The sequence below is a fragment of the Mus musculus genome, chromosome 19 (assembly GCF_000001635.26).
Source record: "Mus musculus strain C57BL/6J chromosome 19, GRCm38.p6 C57BL/6J".
NCBI lineage: Eukaryota > Metazoa > Chordata > Mammalia > Rodentia > Muridae > Mus > Mus musculus.
The window spans coordinates 53,528,499-53,543,557 of NC_000085.6; the positions used below are offsets into that span (position 1 = coordinate 53,528,499).

The 15,059-nt window shown below is 51.1% G+C and overlaps 1 protein-coding gene across 1 annotated transcript; it reads left to right on the forward strand.

Annotated features, from left to right (window-relative positions):
* Positions 1-646: 646 nt before the first annotated feature.
* Positions 647-13,311, forward strand: Dusp5 (dual specificity phosphatase 5). The gene is made up of 4 exons (NM_001085390.2): positions 647-1,198; positions 5,328-5,476; positions 8,959-9,178; positions 12,418-13,311. Exons 1-4 carry the CDS (start codon positions 820-822, stop codon positions 12,822-12,824), a joined length of 1,155 nt encoding a protein of 384 aa, NP_001078859.1. The 5' UTR covers positions 647-819; the 3' UTR covers positions 12,825-13,311.
* The last annotated feature ends 1,748 nt before the right edge of the window (positions 13,312-15,059 follow it).

Here is a 15,059-nt window from a genome sequence, read left to right on the forward strand (position 1 = left end):
GTACATTGGAGAGAGCAATCTTTGGAGAGAGCCAAAAGGGGACTGTCAATCATCCGAAGTAGAATCCACTTGACGTCTCCGGCTCACCCATTCACAACTCCTCCTTTTTACTCTCAGGAACTTTTATTACGGAAAATTAAAAGGTAACAAAAGTGGGGGTAACGTGTTAGAAAGAAGCCCCCAGTATCAAGATGACCAAGCCACGCCGCATCTCGGCTCATCTCAGAGGCTAAATCTCCTTGCAAACGCAGACACAACCGGGAGCGACCGGAATCCGGGATTCACCGGGAGGCCCCAGGGGCTCCGTAGCGCGGCCACGGTCACCTCCTCTTCCCGCACGGCGTGGGTCACCTCGGCCTGGTGGCGTTCCTGACACTCCACCGGTAGTCCGGGGTGATGCGTGAGTGAGTCTCTCGGCGCCGGGCCCCCCGAGAGAGGGAGCGATCGCCCGCCACTTCCTCTTTCTCGCTCTAAGACGCCCTCTCTCCAGCCTGCTCCTTGGGTGGAGGCGGGTGCCCGCAAGCTCCACCCATGGGCGTGGTCAGCCAGGGGGCGGGGAAATACCCATATTTGGCCTTATATGGGCACTCACGTCACAGGACGCGCACTCATTCACATAAAACGCTGCGCTGCCGGCGGAATCCCCAGCTTTCTGGGGCAGCGAGCGGCGGGGCCGGGAGCCCAGCGAGCGGGGCGTGGAGAGCGTCGCGCGGCCCCTCGCGCCGGGCTCCGTTTGCAGGCCACAGCCCCCGCGAGGTGGCCCGCCCGTCCTCTGGCAGCTGTGGGGCGCGCAGCGTCGGGCCGCTGGGTGGCAGCGGCATGAAGGTCACGTCGCTCGACGGGCGCCAGCTGCGCAAGATGCTCCGCAAGGAGGCGGAGGCGCGCTGCGTGGTGCTCGACTGCCGGCCCTACCTGGCCTTCGCCGCGTCGAGCGTGCGCGGCTCGCTCAACGTCAACCTCAACTCGGTGGTGCTGCGGCGGGCCCGGGGCGGCGCGGTGTCGGCGCGCTACGTGCTGCCCGACGAGGCGGCCCGCGCTCGGCTGCTGCAGGAGGGCGGCGGCGGTGTGGCGGCGGTGGTCGTGCTGGACCAGGGTAGCCGCCACTGGCAGAAGCTGCGGGAGGAGAGCGCCGCGCGCGTCGTGCTCACCTCGCTGCTGGCCTGCCTGCCCGCCGGCCCGCGGGTCTACTTCCTTAAAGGTGAGTTCGTCCGGGAGCAGACTGCCCTTTGCCACCCTCCCTTGCTCCCCTGCACCCTGTGTTACCAGGCCCCAGGGTTACCTCCCTGCATGGGAACTCTGGACCGGAGAAAGTCACCACTTGCGGGAGTATGCACCCCGGGGTTTGACGTGCGCTTGGGAGGTCCTTGCAACACGTCAGCGCCCAGGGCTTCCTTCTCCCCACCCGCCTTTCCTCGAAAGCGTCTGGCATCCTGTCTGTCCTCTGGGTTGGGTGGGCTGGGAAGGTGCTGCGGGCGGTGCTCCCTAATAGTTCCGGGGGCCCAGAGCTCATGCTGGTCATTGGCGCCGTTGGCAGGCCACGGGGGTCGGAACCTTTCTGTACAGATCAGCGCGATCAAACAAGTTGAGACCCTCCCCCAGGAGAGTGGCGCCGCGGTGTCCCCTTTCTTCCCGCCTAGACAATTAGAGCACGTTAGGCTGTGTCTTGGTGGGCCTCTTGCCTTTTTGACCCTGGCAAGTCCCTCCCCTTCCTCTCCCTTTATTGCTTTTTATTGTTATCCTCCAGCCTCCTCCTCCTCCTCTCCCCAAATAGGCCGTTCTCAAGCTTAATTTGGGAACTGACAGCTTTCCCACCCCTTTCATCCTGTCATCCCCAGCAGGGGATTATCCTCAGAGACTACCAACCGGCCAACCTAGTTAAGAGAGGTGCTGCAGAGGCTGCAAAGATTCAGAGGAGATTCTGAGGCCTTTGATTTTAGGCCTCCGAGAGCTGCCTGCAGGCCCGACTTATTTCACCTGCTGTCGAGATAACTTTGGCTTCCGGTTGTGGGTGTGTGATTACTCTCAAACCCCACATCATTGATTTCTGGGTCATTTCCTGTGACTGCTCCTGCCTTCTAACCTCAAAAGTATGGGAACACTGGCCTGGGTGCAGGGGAGAGAGCTCTCAGATAGGGCCCCAAAACTCTGATGACTTGTCCAGGAACTCTGTTACGGTTCAGAATTCAGGTGCAGTGAGCTGAAGACCCAGTGTCAAAGCCATGCAAGTTGGAATTTCACACACTGTAGGCCAGGAAGATCCCAAGGCAAGTGGGTAGCTTCCCAGCTAATTAACACCTCTTGCTAACTGTTCCTTGTTGATCCCATTGGGAGATAACAGGTGGATGTTGCTGCAGCCCAGCTGCAGAATCTGCAAGGGTGGGTGGCCTTTTCTAAGCTCTGCAGCGGTCTCTCTCTCACTGTTAAAAAAATGAGGTAACATGTGTCCAGGTGACAATCTGAATAGCCCCAAGGGTGTTTAAGGAGATGTGTGTCTTCAGCCCACCCTAAAACCTAGTTCCTCCCCAGAAGCAACACCAATGAATTCTTCTTGGATAGTGTCTCCCATGGATGGCTTTTAAAAACAGATTGAGCCCATGTCATACCAGATCCTGCCTCTTTTCTTGGAGATCTTGGAGACATCCGTGTTGCTGCATGGTAGTGCCTTCGTCATAACCACTAGGCTGCTTCCAGTCTGGCTGTGTGAAAAGCCGTTACGGAGAGGGTAGATGTCCTTGCCGGTTGCTCTGGCATTGTGGGGTCTTGTCCTTCATTCAGACCGTGAAAGCTTAAGCGTGAAAGAGATATGCCTATGGTATTTGATAGATATTGCTGCCCTTATGACACCACTGAAGTTCAAACTGTGACAAAGAGTCCCTTTCTCTTAAATAGAGCACCCCAGATGTGCATTCGGCTCTGATTTAGTGGCGCTGGGTGTTGGTGCCAGGCCCCTTATACTTCCTACAGTTCCGTCTCCCACTGAAAGGAGATGCTGAAGACCAGTTAGGTGGCTGGGGCTTGCTTCTATAGAGTGCCTGTGCGCTGGCTCTCTGTTCCTTTGGCAACACAGTGATGATTGAAAGTAGACTCACTCTGGAGAAGGTTGAAGCGGCCTGAGGAATTGCTAGCACTCTTGCAATCCGAGTGAGGCACAAGTGAGCCAGCAGAGAGGAATGCTCTGTCTCCACACCTCCGATGGGAGTGGGCGGAAGGCAGAGACCTAATCTCCTGACCCCAGCCTGAAGAGGCAAGCCCTGTGTGCTCTGCCCGTTTCGTGTTAGGTTGTAAGCAACACCTCTTTCTGCCCCTCCTGCCCGCCATCTCTAAATGGTCTGTTTAAAGCCCAGAGACGAGGCAGCCCTATAAGGCCTCTCTTCCTTTAGTTTGGTAGTGCTTGGGCTAGTTTTTCTCCAAATGCCTACAAACCTCTTATTTTGTTTCCTGGAACCCAAACTGTTGAACACAGGTCTAACCCTATGATTTATTGACTAGGAAATAGTCCATTCCCCCCAAGGATATGTGGATTAGCATCAGTCTGTAAGGGGCTGCATTTGGCCTCACCTCTACTCCCAGACCCCTTCTAGCCAGGCTCCCTGTCTTCATGGCAGAGAACATGACCGTGTGTGGAAGACCAGAAATTTCTCCAGGGAGCCAGGGAGCTGTCTGTCTGGTGACCACAGAGGCCATTGGGGAGTACTAAGTGGGGACAGGGGCGGCAGAAGCTGAAAAGAAGCCAGAATGACAAGGTGACTCATCCCAGGAATTGGCTGCAGCTCCGGGGAGGGAGCTGGAGGCTGCCATGTAATCCCGTAACCGTTTGCTGACTGCAGGAGTAAGCCCTCCACTGTTGGGCAGTCAGTACCAAAAGATGGAAACGAGAAATGAAGGTTTTAGAAAGGACTTTGTCTCAGGATGTGTGCTTAACTAGTAACATGACAGCAAGTGAGTCCTTGGGGCCAGTGAAAGACAAGTAGGTTTTCTGGGGCCTCTCTGAAGTACCTCAGGTTGCTCTCTATAAGAACAGAAGGTTCCTAAGCAAGGATGTCCAGTCCACCTCTAAGGCCTTGGCTTTCTAAGGCCTCTGGGGCAGAGTTGTTGTCTTTTCCCTGCTGGTCCTGGGACTCTGATGTGGATACATTTCTGTTACCTAGTCATTTTCTTTTTCTTTTTCTTGAGGCAATCTTCAACTCCTCTTCTTCCTCCTCCTCTTCCACCTCTGCAGCAACCTCCAGCTGCTAAAATGATAGGCATATGCTCCCATCCCCTTAACCCTTAAGTGAGCCGTCCATTGGGGGAGTTGAAATACAATACCGGCATCCTTGCATGTCCAGAAGTCTGCATTTCCCATTTGGTTTCGAATGTACTAACTTGATTTATGACCACATCGGAACTGTAGAAGAATATGTCAGTGACTTTAGGACCTTTCCAGTGAGAGAGGGCAAGCGCTGTCACGAGTGGGAGAGGATACAGCTGCAGTTTTGCTTAGAGCAAACAGGCTAGGGGAAAAGCCAGTTATGGAGTCTTAGAAATCAAAGAAAATTTGCATAATCACACTTTTGTTTACATAAACAAGAGAGGAAAAAAACAGCTTTTGTTTTTTGAAAGGATATGGTTAATATTTACCAGATGCCAGATAAGCCACTTCTGATAGACACAAAACATTAATCATTGCCTCTCTTTGAGAGACCTTTAAAAACTGATTGATTGATTGATTGATTGATGATTGATTGATTGATTGATGATTGATTGATTGATTGAGGGGTATGTGCACCATGAATGCACAGGAACCCCAGAAAAGGTCAGAATAGGTGTTGAACACACGCACACCCCAGCCTGAATTCCACGTGTGAGATGCCTTCTAGGTGCTTTGAACGGAACCTGGGTTCTGTGCAAGAGATGTAAGTGTCCTCAACGGCTGAGCCATCTCTCTAGCCCCTAATGACAGACTTTTAGAACTGTGTGTTGGGGTAGGGGGTATGTGAGTAAAGTATATTTTTTAATTCTGAAAGTAGTGGTTTTGTTCAGTTTTCTTAAAATTACACTTATTTATTGACTGTGCGTGTGTCACAGATAATCTGCAGGATTGGTCTCTCTGGTCTCTCCCTCCCTCATGTGGTTCTCGGGAGGAGTCAGGTCGTCAGGCCTTGGGCCTTTGCCCTCTGAGCCATCTCACCTGCCCTGGTATTATTATTATTAAGTCATATTATTACTTTAGGGCGTTTGTCACTGTTTTTTATCTCATGCAGCGGGGTGGGGGAATATTTCCTGACAGTCTGAGAATCTAGTGCTTTTGCCTGGCTCACACTTTGTTTATCCCTTTATTTCTGAAGGGGGGTATGAGACCTTCTACTCACAGTATCCTGAGTGCTGTGTGGATGTGAAGCCCACCTCACAAGAGAAGATCGAAGGCGAGAGAAGCCTCCTCAGCCAGTGTGGAAAGCCCGTTCTCAGCGTCGCCTACAGACCAGCCTATGACCAGGTATGTGCTTGCCAGCTGCTGCCTCTGTCCCTCCCGCAGCATCCCCACTCAGGCTGGCTCTGTGCGATAAGGGGGCTAACACTGCTCTTCAGAGTGCTGCTGTCGCTTGCCAACAGGGGTGCTCATCCAAGAGTAAGTGGGCATTCTTCCTGCACATACACAGCTAACTAAAGTCCCTGGGCCCCAGGATGCTGGGTAGCTTCTGGAGAAAAGAGGAAGTAAGAGATAGCATTATTATTATTATTCGCTGGCTTGGGAGGTTCGGGGAAACTGGGAAATATCGGTTTGGGTTTCCCTGAAGACATTCAGAGCTGACTTTCAGGTTTCCTGTGGTTGTTTTGTTTTATTTTTGTTTTAAGATGAGTTTTATTTTATGCACATGAGTATTTGCCTGCATGTATATATGTGCATCACGTGCCTGCCTGCGGAAGTCAGAAACGAGAGTTACAGGGGGTTGTGATTTGCTGTGTGATACCGGGAATCCAACCTAGGCCCAGGTCCTCTGGAAGAACAAGTGCCCCTAGCTGCCATCCCTCCAGCCCCATTCTCAATGGTTTTTTTTTTTAGGGGTGGGGGGGTGGAGGTGGAGATAGGCTTGCTACATAGCCCAGGCTACCCTTGACTTAAAAGATTCTCCTTCCAAAGTCTAGGGTTCTAGGCTTGTGCCACCATACCTGGCTGCCTCCTGCAGCTTTCCAGTACTTTCCGTAGATTCTGGTACCAGAGGAAGCGGAGATACTAAGAGGCCTGGATGTTTCTGTAAGCATACGAGGTCTTTTGGTTTTTCCTCTAAAAAACCAAAAGTTGTACTTTGTACAACTCACTGACCGTTAGGAACTTAGATGCCTGTAAAATGAGGGGAGGGGAGGGGAAGACAGGTGAACATCCAGGCCTGATAGAAACCAGAGCTTGGGCAGCCCTCCAACCCCCTGCCATCTCACTGAGGGCAAAGTATTAATTAGGGGATGACTGTCAGTATAAGGCCAGTGTGCAAAGACTCCAGCTGCTGGTTCAAGGCCACCCTGGGCTCATGGCTGTTCTTCAACTCTCTCTTCTTATTCCATTCCCGTTGGCTTAGACATCTGACTTGGTAGGAGGTTGACAGGCTTTCCCCAAAAACAAAGAACATACACAGTAAAGCCTGACAAAGAGCCTTCTAGACATGGCTGAAAACAGCAGCTCCCTGCCATGGGCAGAACCCAGCCCCTGGGGACAGAGTTCTAAATAAAAACAGGTGGCCTTGTTTCTGGTGGGATCCTCGGTCATTGGAAGCCTCTTAGCCTGGCCAGCTGCCAGAGTCATGGGGTTCTATTTGTTTTCTTTTATGAAAGATCAGCTTGCGGGATGAGCCTGAAGCCACAGCATTCGTCCCGGCTGGATGCCTGCGTGTGTTTGTTTTGTTGTTGTTGTTGTTGTTTTAATTTGGGTTGTGTTTGACCCCTTTCTCAGAAACTGACAGAGGAGTAGGCCTAGCAGCAGGTTGTGAAAACTCTGTAGACCTTTAACCCACTGAGGGTGGGGTGCTCTGATAATGTCTTCAGCCCTCACCACGGGAACCCCAGTACATCAAGAGAGGCCAGACGAAGCTGTCACATCCTCTGGGTTTTCTGACAGTCTTTGGTGTCTTCCTCTTGAGTTGAACAGAAGACTCAGAAAAGGAAAGACCTAGAACTTCAGGACTGTGATGGGCCAAGCTGCAGGGGAAGTTGGAAGGCAGCCCAGGCTGGTGCATCAGCCTTTTCCGGGAGCTCAAAGGAGTGTCCAGCCTGCTTCTTTGGTAGCTGTTGGTGCCACGGGGCATGGGGGGTGGGTGTCGGGTGGGGCTATAGCCGATGAAAGGCTTGGACTTGAGTCTCTGAGCTCTTTCCCAATAAGAACCATTTTTTTCCAGTTTCTAAGCAGTAGGGAACTTGGGCTAGGCTAGGCTAGGCTAGGCTGGACCAGGCGGGCCCAGGGGATAGCCTGCCCTCCGGCCAAGACCAGACCTGTGGGGATTCCTAGACTTCAGTATCCGCCCGGTGTCCTCCTTCCCCAGGAGAGACGCTGTGTTCTATTTATCCATTCTTCACCTGAATGAACAGAACAGCTGCACAATACACAAGTTAATAGTGCAGCCAGGATCTCAGTTGTGTCTTAGCAGTTATCCTAAGAGGACAGACATTGTTCGCAGTTTAGGGGCTATCAAAGCTGCCCACGCTCCTATTGGCTGAGAAGCTAGGACTTCACCCAGAGCTTCTCTCTCAGACGTTGGTTCCTAACCTTTGCCCCACACTGCCTCTGGAAGGCCTGCCCTGTGTGATTTGAAAGGGGAAGGGTGCACGTGAACTTACATCTAGAGAAAGGCAAGAAAAAAAAAAAGGAAAATATTTTCTTCCTGTTCTTACTGACAGACTGGATAGCTAAGCCTGGTACACACCCATGATACCAGCTGCAAGTTCAAAGACAGCCTGGCTCCACACAGAGGACATGTCTCAGGGAGGGGGAGAGCAGAAGTATGTGCGTTGTGTGTCTGTGTGTGTGTGTCCGTGCAAGTTCTTATTAACCTTACACACAGTCTCTGTTACTTTTGTCTGTGTGGTTCAAGTTGCTTTTGCGTGAACACTTCCAGTGCTGGTTAGGTGGCCTGCTGCCGCCCTCCCTCGCTTCATCCCTGACCTTTTCCTTACTACCAGTCTGGCTGAGAATTTCCATTGCACTCTTTTTGGGGGACAGGAAATGGGGGGTTCCAACAAGTCAGTGGCCTCCTCTTGGCACCTTAGAGCCCTTAGATATGCAGATTCCGTCTCATTAGCCAGGGCTCCTGTTAGTCTCAGGTCTCAGGTAGATGGTCTTGGGCCCTCTGTCTGGAGCTTCAGGCATCTGGGTGAGGGTGATGACCTCAGCCCTCTAACTCCTACACTCCATGTGAAGGTCGGGGGTGGGGAAGCCCCTCTGCCTGTGGTCTAACCGCTTTTCTGAGACTGAATTCTGGGTAGGTAGTGGTTATTTTCAGTTCTAAGAATCATACTTTTGTGGGGGAGAGTACACAAGTTAGAACGCTGTAAAAGAGGATACTCTGTCCAAGCCTTGTCTGTTTGATGAGTGGATTACTTAAGAAGCTGCCGTGGAGGTTCAGTGGTTTGAGCTGGTTCTCTCTCTCAGGGGAGTATGGATTTAAACAAGGGCCCTTTCGGTCCACACGTCTTCCCATCCATGTTAGCATCAGAAGGCTGCTAGAAATTCTAACCTCCCCTGTGTGTGCAAAAAATGGAACTCTGGTCCTTGTGAGTTTTGCTGTCACTGAGTCATGAGGGTAGAGAGTGCCAGGGTGCAGGTACCACCCACACCCTTGGCTGAATTTCCCTGGCTCCAAACTCTCTACCTGGAAACCAGAAAGGGAACCTCCCACCTTAAGAAACAAATAGGTCAGGGTGGTTGTTTTTCTTCTTCCGAATGAGCAAGCTAATCGGATCTTTCCTGGTTGTCCTTTGTCCCTGCTCTAGGGTGGCCCGGTTGAAATCCTTCCCTTCCTCTACCTTGGAAGTGCCTACCACGCATCCAAGTGCGAGTTCCTCGCCAACCTGCACATCACAGCCCTGCTGAATGTTTCCCGCCGGACCTCCGAGGCCTGCACCACCCACCTACACTACAAGTGGATCCCCGTGGAGGACAGCCACACTGCTGACATTAGCTCCCACTTTCAAGAAGCAATAGATTTTATTGGTAGGTTCAGCAACCTCCCCCAGCCCCACCTCCATTGTTTTGAGAACCTCCTTGGAGTGGAATATATATTTTTACCTTTTGGTATCTTAGTTTGGTTACCTTCTTGGAAAGGAAGGAACCTGTTGTTTTGGTGGACAGCAACTTCTGCAGCCCTAGGTAGCCTCAGGTTTGCTCTGCAATCAAGAGTGACTTTGAGACCTGATCTTCGTCCGCCTCTCAAGTGGTGGGACCAGGAATCTACCACCATGCCCAGCTTAGGGAAAGTGTCTTCTATGTGCAGCCTGTAGAGTTGGGGCCACAAACAGGAGTGGCCATGAGAGGTCTGCGTTCCTGTTATTAGGAGTTCTAGTGTACCGATAAATGAATTCATTTTGCTTTATAGCAATACTTTGGAGCTCTTGTTTTTGGGCAGGAGCAGGGTGCATCCCTGTGTGATGTTCTAGGAGGAAGGCAGAGGGAGAGCCTCCTGCTACGTAGGTTAGGCTATTTTTAAAGCAGACAGGATGGAGGGAGCACTCCTTATGCACCAGTCCTCGAGGGCCCGGCAGCTTTCCGCAGTTCTGGGAAACAGATTTGGAGGCAGTATTTTCAGCTAACTCCGGATTAAAGATAGCACTGAGTCAAGCCCCATGCCTCGTACACAGAATATCCGGCACCTTTTTGCATCATTCCGGCGTTCCTCTGAGGCAGTTGTCATCTGTCAAGCCTGAGGCCTGGCCTCTAGTTGGATGCAGCGTGGGCTCTCAGGTGTCCTGCTACTCACAGTCCGGATCTCTTTCTTCCCCGCATTGTGTTTAGCCTGACCTGTCTGCTTCAGATGTGGAGAAACACTCCTCAGCATTATGATCCTGCCTCCCTCTTCTCTTCCTTCTTTCTCTTCACATGCATACTCGTTGGGATTGAGACATCATTTTCCTAGATCTGGTTAAAGGCAGGTGTTAGGCACAAGGGTAATTACTTAGCACAGGTAGCAATTAAAGGGCCCCCTTGAGCCACGTGGAAGGAAGGGCCTGTGCTCACCACACACCGGTATCATAAGAAGTCTTGACAAACTTACCAGAGGCACAGACTGAGGCTCTCCCAGTCAGCCGAGTCTCTAGGCTCAGAAGCAGCCATGCTGGGCAGTTGGTGGGAACTCTTGACTTTCCTTCATGCCCTGGCGAGGGCTCTGCCCTTCTCAGTGTGTTACTTAATTACCTGGATGGCTACTAAATGAAGTCACGGGACCTGCCCCCATCCAGCTCTGAGAAACCTCCCTCTGCATCCTGTGTGTTGCGTCTGTTTGTGGACACAGTCACTCAGACCCACAGTGTTTCAAAAGCACTTGGTATGTTTTTTAAACCCAGACACGTGCCCTGATAATGGAAGGAGGGGCCTCCCCAGTGGCCTTGGACTCAAATTAGCTTCTAAGGAAGTTGGAGACTGAGGGTGGCAAGAGCCTAAGGTTTAGAAAGGTCCAGAAGCAATGCCTTTTGAATCCTTTCTGTTCTTGAACAAGACAGTGGCCCATACGTGCTCACAGCCAGTAGGGGAGGAGGGGAGAGGGGACAAGACTCTGTAATTGTCTCAACCCCATAATACCAGGGACTTGGGGTCTCTCCTCAGAACTGGCTTACCATTCTTGTTGGGGCACAGGTTCCTTATTAAAACTACTTCTGGATTGATGAGTTGTCAGCAGTGAGAGACCATGGGCATGCGCTGGAGTTTTGTCGTTCTGATTGGAAATCTCAGAGGCTCCTCCCTGACCTCTTAGATATTTGATCTTTTGGATACAGATCCATTTTCAAACCTCTTGAACTTTTTAAGAGCATGGGTCTCCACCCTTGTGGTAAGAGGGCATTTCCACCTTCGTCTTTTTGTTTGTTTGTTTGAATACTTTGGTCTTATACAGTAGCATTTACAGCTACATTTAACTTCCTGTGAGTAATCATTTCCTCTCTCAAGAGAGGGAATTGTGGAGACCTTTTTGTATGGTTTTGATTTGATATGTACTCACCTTTAGCCTTTCCTATTTTTAGCAGTTTGACTGGGAAGGGTAGAACAGGAGCAGAGAGATCCTTCACACACACACACACACACACACACACACACACACACACCACACACACACAACACACACACACACACATACACACACACACACATACACACACACACACACACAACACACACACACACAACACACACACACAACACATACACACACACACACACAACACACACACACACACACACACACACCACACACACACAACACACACACACATACACACACACACACATACACACACACACACACACACCACACACACACAACACACACACACATACACACACACACACATACACACACACACACACATACACACACACACACACATACACACACACACAACACACACACACAACACACATACACAACACACACACACACAACACACACACACACACTTTGTTATGGTAATCGAAAGAATGCTAACTGATGGTGGTGACTTGAGCAATGACTCCCATTGTTGAGCAAGATGGAGTTTGCAAAAGCCATTAATATTCTCCATCTCGTAAGCGTCACTTAGGCAGGACTATAATTAGTGGCCGGGCACTGTTTGTTATATGTTTGGTGGTGAGAACCCTGAAACCTCACCAAGCATCCTGCCCTGGCGTAGCAAGACAGGAAGCCCAGGGAATGCAGAAGACCTCTTCAGAATGGGGCCTATGTCATCACCATTAGGTCGGAACTGGAGAGACCAAGTTGTTTTTCCAAGTCGGTCCAGGTTTGAGCCTAGGATGCTCTCAGAAGATTACACACACCCAGTAATGAAACCTGCATGTGGTTTCGAGGATTTTCCAATGGTGTTTGAACCTGACCCTGGAACGCAGGTTAAGGTGGCTATTCCCAGCGAGGATGTTAACAGATCTGGCGCGTACAGCGAAAAGATCCGTGCAGGTGTCCCCGGAAACAGCGTCATGGAGTATAAATATCCTCACTGGGACATGTGTGGCTGGGATTCAGGAGCACATTACGAGCCCAGGCTTGCCCTGAGCCTGTTGCCCTCCCATCCATGTTGCAGACACTGGGTTTGTACACTAGAGGATGGACCCCCATGCTCAGCTTAAGGACCTTACACTGGCCCAGGGAAGGACAGCGAGGTTGTACAGGCTGTGTGCTCTGCAGGCCCGCATTTGGTTTTGCCTCTGGACTCGAGTCTGACTTACTGACTTATCTTTTTGCCTCTTTCCAGACTGTGTCAGGGAAGAAGGAGGCAAGGTCCTGGTCCACTGCGAAGCTGGGGTTTCCCGGTCGCCCACCATCTGCATGGCTTACCTCATGAAGACCAAGCAGTTCCGGCTGAAGGAGGCCTTCGATTACGTCAAGCAGAGGAGGAGCGTGGTCTCTCCCAACTTTGGCTTCATGGGACAGCTCCTTCAGTATGAATCTGAGATCCTGCCCTCCACACCCACCCTCCAGCCGCCCTCCTGCCAAGGGGAGGCAGCCAGCTCCACGTTTATAGGCCATTTACAGACACTGAGCCCTGATATGCAGGGCACCTACTGCACATTCCGTACCTCAGTGCTGGCACCGGTGCCCACCCACTCCACAGTCCCAGAGCTCCACAGGAGCCCCGTGGCCACAGCCACATCCTGCTGAGACCGTGGTCGGTGGCTACCAGCGAGTCCCCAAGAGCAACTGTGATTTTTGTTTTGTTTTGTTTTGTTTTAAAACTTGTGGACATTTCATACCCATGCAATACTGAAGACTGCTGCCCGCTGCCCCAGTGAGATGCTGAGTGGTCAGCAAGGCTTGCAGATGCACTTCAGACCATCCCCAAGGATGGGCTCTCGGGACTGTATGGAAGGCCAAGCCATGCCCCAAGCACAGTACGTGCTGACTGCTGTACTTCCGGAACCCCTGCCCACTCAGGACCACCTAGTCCTTGCACCTCAAAAGTTCGCCTTTTCATTTCAAGCATAAGGCAATAAATAAATCCTTGCAGCAAAGTGAGAGCGAGCTTCGCTGGACCAGGACGGGAGAAGCCAATTCACCTAGGAGGAAGCACAATTTTCACTGTTTTTTTGAACTTCGGTAAACCTTGTCTGTCTCTGTCGCTTCAGGGAAGAGAACTGGTCACCGCCCAGTCAGAAAAGTTGATTCTGCTAGATTTGTCAGGACAAAAGGTACCTGCCACTCTGAACTCAAGAGTGCGTCTGAGATTCTGTCCAGGGTCCACGAAAACTGTTGGTGGAAGGAGAAGCTGTCGCCTCGTCGGGGTTTCTTGCTCACCAAAGGTTCCTCGGTGACCTTGGACTTTGGTGTGATTTAAAAAAAAAAATACTTGAGCCTGTCCCATGGTATCTCTCTAAAGCACCTCTGGTGTCGTTCAGAAAGTTGTCAGACCCTAGACCAAAAATCACCCCTCTGAGGAGGTGGCAGTAGCTGCCTGGGTCCTGGGTCGTGACTGACACTTGTCAGTTTAGTGTCCTGTGTTCTTTTTGTCATCCATTGTGACAATGTTTCCCTCCCTACCCCCTGGGGAGTTGTTTTCAAACTACTGATTCTGGGATCTGCATCTTTTGCAATGTGGTACTACTTAAGTTCCTCGGTAGATTGTTTTTCCAGGGGGAAAGGCAATAAGTTCCCGTAAACCCATGTGAATGTGAAGAGAAGCAGTGTTGCTTGGTTGGTTTGTTTTTGGTTTTTTGGTTTTTTTTTTTTACATAGTACAAAATAAAAATAACAAAAAAAAAAAAATCCAAGTGCTTGATCCTGTTAGTGGTGGCTTGGGATAGGCAGGCACACCTTTGGGAGAGGAACTGAAGTCTGCCTTTTGTGTGGCCTTTAAGAATACCACATGCACACCCAGTACCTGCAGAGGCCAGAGTGTCACACCCACCCTTAACTAGAGTTACAGATAACTTGTCAGCTGCTATGTGGATGCTAGGAATCAAAATCAGGTCCTTTGGAAGAGCATCCAGTGTGTGTGCTCTAGTGCCGAGCCATCTCTCCAGCTCCATCTTATTTCCAAATGCACGGTGGGGGGTGAGCATGCTGGATAGGAAGCTCTATGCATTTGCTCCAGTCTGATTTTAATACGGATGTAGTCATGTTGCTAGAATATTCCTTGTGGGAGCCAGACCTCCCACCTAGCCTCTCCCCTTAACAGCCCACTTTAACGTTCCTGAAGTTTATCATTCCTGAAGTGGACGGGAAGGAGGTAGATGTTACGCAAAGTTCCTGGAAGCCCAAAGTCCTTCCTTCCCAGAAGCCCCGGTGCCAGGCGTGTAGCCAGCCTCTCTCTGTGCCCTGCCTGGCATATGGTAGACCGAGGAAAGGCTGACTAGAGATAGTTGAGGGGTTCTTCTGAACGACCAACCCAACTCTTTTTATCCTTGTATCTAATTCTTCCAGATAACTCCCTCCAGAGTGCCTAGGTAAATCCCTCCCTCAGTGAGTGAGTTTCAACCCAAGTGAAGCTTGGCTTGGCTTGCCCTTGAGTAATTTCCTCCATGTTGGTGGAGGAAGCAGAATCAATTCCTTGCTGGTACAGACTAGGCATGGTCCCTAACCCCGGGCCAACAGGAAGGTGACTGGGTTTTACAGCATCCCACCTGTGCTTTGCAAGGGAACAGCAGAGAAGCCCACCTCTCTCTGAGCATCACCCTAAGACTGCGTGAGCTATCTTCCTTGTTAGCTTCCTTCTCTTTCTGAAAATCGAGCTCCACAGGCTCCTGGGAAAGCCCACAGGTGAGAAGGCCACGCAGGTCAAAGAATCACATCCAGTCACTTGCTCACCCCTTACTACATCCAAGCCTTCCTCTGTGTAGAGCAACGGACAGGGAGGAAGAGACTCACCGACCCCCTAACTCCCGTGCTTCAGATTTTGGG